At 37.7% G+C, this 3,759-nt stretch overlaps 1 protein-coding gene across 1 annotated transcript; it reads left to right on the top strand.

Annotated features, from left to right (window-relative positions):
* Positions 1 to 1,116: 1,116 nt before the first annotated feature.
* LOC133832857 (uncharacterized) lies at positions 1,117 to 1,665 on the top strand. Its single transcript, XM_062263138.1, has one exon. The coding sequence runs from the start codon at positions 1,117 to 1,119 to the stop codon at positions 1,663 to 1,665; it is 549 nt and encodes a 182-aa protein (XP_062119122.1).
* Positions 1,666 to 3,759: the final 2,094 nt, after the last annotated feature.

Genomic DNA, 3,759 nt, shown 5'->3' with positions numbered 1-3,759 from the left:
CAAGAGGAAACATATCTCCCCTAGATGTGTGATGAAATTTGACCTTAGCAAGGCCTATGATATGATAGATTGGCGATTTTTGGAGGATATTCTTTCAGCCTACTGTTTTCCTGGTCAGTTTATTAGATGGGTTATGGTTTGTTTAAAGGGAACATCTTACTCAATCCTGATGAATGGTAGAATACAAGAAAGCTTTATTGGTAGGAAGGGTCTTAGACAAGGGGACCCTATTTCTCCCTTACTATTTGTTCTTGTTATGGAGTACTTTACTCGGCTGCTTATTCAAGCTTCACGTAGAAAGGAATTCAGATATCACCCTAATTGTAAGAAGCTGAATTTGGTTAGCCTTTGTTTTGCTGATGATTTTGTGCTGTTTTGTAAGGGAGCTGCTAACTCTGTTCAGATTATCAAAGATTGTTTCAATTCATTTAGTCTCGCTTCTGGTTTAACAACTAATTTAGCTAAGTCACAGGTGTATTTTGGGGGTTTGGCAGAGGAGGAGTCTAAGAATATTCTGGAGAGACTTCAATTTTCTGAAGGTTTTTTCCCTCTAAAGTATCTTGGAATTCCTCTCAGGCCTACTAAATGGAAGGCAGGTGACTGTGTTGCAATTATCAAAAAGATCCACTTGAAACTTCATCATTGGTCCAGTCGGCATCTGTCATTTGCTGGGAGAGCATAGCTTATTCACTCTGTATTATTAGGGATAAGATCGTTTTGGATGAGTATATTCCTCCTCCCAAAGAGTGTAATTAATGAGATTGATCAGTTATGTAGAAGATTTTTATGGGGGACTAGTACCAGTAATGAAAACAGAAGCAAAGTTCATCTCACGGTCTGGGAGCAGGTTTGCCTACCTAAAAGTTTGGGTGGTATTGGGTTTAAGGAAGGGTCTAAATGGAATAAGGTGTTGTTATCTAAGTTCCTTTGGGCTATTTCCTCTAAACAAGATATCTTTGGGTGAAATGGGTGGATGCCATTTATCTCAAAGGGCAAAGCTTTTAGGATTATAAGATTCATTCTGATGTGAGCTGGTACTGGCGTAAGCTGGTTAATTTGAAAGTTGTTATCACTAGAGATATGCTGGAAAAGGCAGTTAAAAAATATAAACTCAATATGAGAAATCTCTATGTTCAGCTGCTTAACAAAGAGAGGGTTCAATTTGCTAATGTGGTTTGGTGCAATCTGGAAATTCCCAAGCACAGATTTGTTCTATGGCAGGCTACTTTGGGGCATTTACTTACCAGAGACAATCTGGTGCATTACCATCTGAAGTTAGATTATGCCTTGTGCCTGACTTGTGATATGCAGCAGGAAAGTCATTGCCATCTGTTTTTTAATTGCCAGTTCTCTCAACAGGTTAGAGATAGAGTAGCTGCGTGGCTGGGAAATGATGTATGGCCAGTTCAGTTTGAAGAGTGGTCATCATGGATGATTGGGAAGCCTAAGGGTCTGAAGCAAAAGTTGGCAGCAACTGCATTAGCTGCTTCAGTCTATTTGATTTGGTGGAATAGAAACAATTGTCTGTTCAATTTTTGTTCTATGACTGTTGATAGATTTGATCATTTGATAAAGTTTTACTTGAAAGCTAGAATTGCTAGACTTCCTAGGACTAAATTGAAGAGCAAAGATATAGCTTTTATTGAGAAATTAATTTTCCTGTAATGTCTCTATTTGAGAGTGCTCAGTTTGAGCTTGAGTTGTAATTGGTTGTTGTGGTTCAATGTATTCTCTTTTCATCAAAAAAAAATTTAATGGTCAAATCATTTACTGAGGAGAACATTTTCAAATAAATCTATTTCTACCCCCTTAATAATAGCACCACTAATTTAAGAAAGTATATTTACTTGTGGAGCTGATTAAATAATCATCTACTCTTGAAATCTATTACTTTAATTTGGTAAAAAAAAATCACAATATTAGTCCCCAATTAGTTTAGAGATTTGAAAAAAAAAAACCAATACATATTATTACGGGCTTAAAAAACACATTAATTTTTTTTCTTTCCTATACAAGTACAAACCTTAATTTCACATCTAAATAAATAATTTTCAGAAAAAAAAACTTTAAATACTAAGGAAAAATTAAATAAAAATTGAAAACATAATAAAACATTTATAGATAATGTAGAGGTGATTTCCCACAATTGATTAAACGGGCACCAGCAACCTGTCATGAAAAAATAGAGATGCAAAAGTTCAATTGGGAGCACAGGTGGGGTTTCAGCCAAAGGGACTTCGATGCTCAAGTCAGTCGAATTGCTAGAGATTAATAAGATGGAGAAATAAGTAAAGAAACCAATAATGATAAACAATAAGTAAAAGAAACAATTGTGACAGCGGAGCTTGAGGGTGATGACTGGGTTGGTAGACTTGTCAAGTTTGCTCATTATGGGTGATTGCTTTCAGTATTCGATATCCTCCGGCCTGAGGACTCCTTTCAATTTTCCTTATAGAGCCCTCTCAAATGTCGTTCCTCCTAACTCTTTCCAGGGTCTTGCCCTGTAATCTCGCCAACTAGATAACGTCTCTCTTGACTCATTCATCTTGACTTCTTCTTCCTTAACCCATTTGGCTGAATGGGTATATTTAGGCCCGGGTGCGAGTTAAGTTATTTTTTTTGGCCCGTTAAGTGAATGTGGGCTTATTTTGTGGCTTCGGCCTGGTTAGCATGTCTGACTACCTTGGGCCCTGAGTGCTCTAGCAACACAGACACTATGTTACTTTGGGCCAAACTAACTCGTCTTTTCTATCTTATTGAGCTTGAAACATGTACAAAAATTGTGCTTAGATTTTTTACTATGACTGTTTGGATCGCTGTTTGTCTTAGATCATCTTTTCCTTTCGCTCGAGATGGCTATTTGACTGGTGACTTACTCTATCTTTGACTCTCAATCTAAGTGTAATATGCTTGTTATGTTAGACTTACACTTAAATTTTTAACGTGTTTGTTCTCGTCCTTAGAAAAATTTATTGCCAGGCTTGCTCATCCTTTTGACCTTCTAGTTGGGTGACTGGTAAAAAAAAATGGATATAATTGGGGCTATACTCCATAGAGCTGCCTACATACCCTTCTCATGGATCAAGCACTAATGTAGTTCTAACACTTCCTACATAATAGTGTCAATATGTAGCTTGGATGATGGTCTCATAAGACTATTGAACAAAGTAGATGAAAGAAAACTAAGTAGAGTCAAGGGTGATATTGTTTTAGGTGGACAACGTTAAAGTTGTTGTTGATGTCTCAACCATCTTGAGTTTGTAGCTTGTATGCCCCATACCCGACTACCTTAGTGACTAGGAAGGGACCTTCCCAGGATGGGGCGAGCTTATCTGCTCCTACTTCCTTAGTGTTCAAGAACACTCTTCGTAATACCCAGTCTCCCACTTTGAACATTCGAGTGCGGATGTTCTTGTTGTAATGGCTGGCAATGCTTTGTTGGTAGGCTAAGATTCTCAAGAGTGGTTTTTCTCTTTTTTTCATCGATGATGTCAAGCTCATGGCACATGTTCTCCTGGTTTTTTTTTCGGTTGTCATTTCGTATCTGATTGTTGGAACTTCACTCTTGGTAGGGATGACTGCTTCCACCCCATAGGCTAGCGAGATTTATGTTTCTACTGTTGAAGTCTTTGTTGTGGTTTGATAAGACCATAAGACTCCCTGCAACTCATCGACCCACCTTCTCTTAGCCTTCTCAAGGAGCTTCTTAATGGTGTTCATGATTGTCTTGTTGGATGATTCTTCTTTTCTTTTTGCTTG

Source organism: Humulus lupulus, chromosome 4 (assembly GCF_963169125.1).
Source record: "Humulus lupulus chromosome 4, drHumLupu1.1, whole genome shotgun sequence".
In the NCBI taxonomy this organism is placed as follows: Eukaryota; Viridiplantae; Streptophyta; class Magnoliopsida; order Rosales; family Cannabaceae; genus Humulus; species Humulus lupulus.
This window is presented reverse-complemented; position numbering and strand designations above follow the sequence as displayed.

Excerpts from the sequence above, each read along its gene's own strand:
- LOC133832857 (XM_062263138.1), top strand. The coding sequence starts at position 1,117 with ATGAGAAATCTCTATGTTCAGCTGCTTAACAAAGAGAGGGTTCAATTT.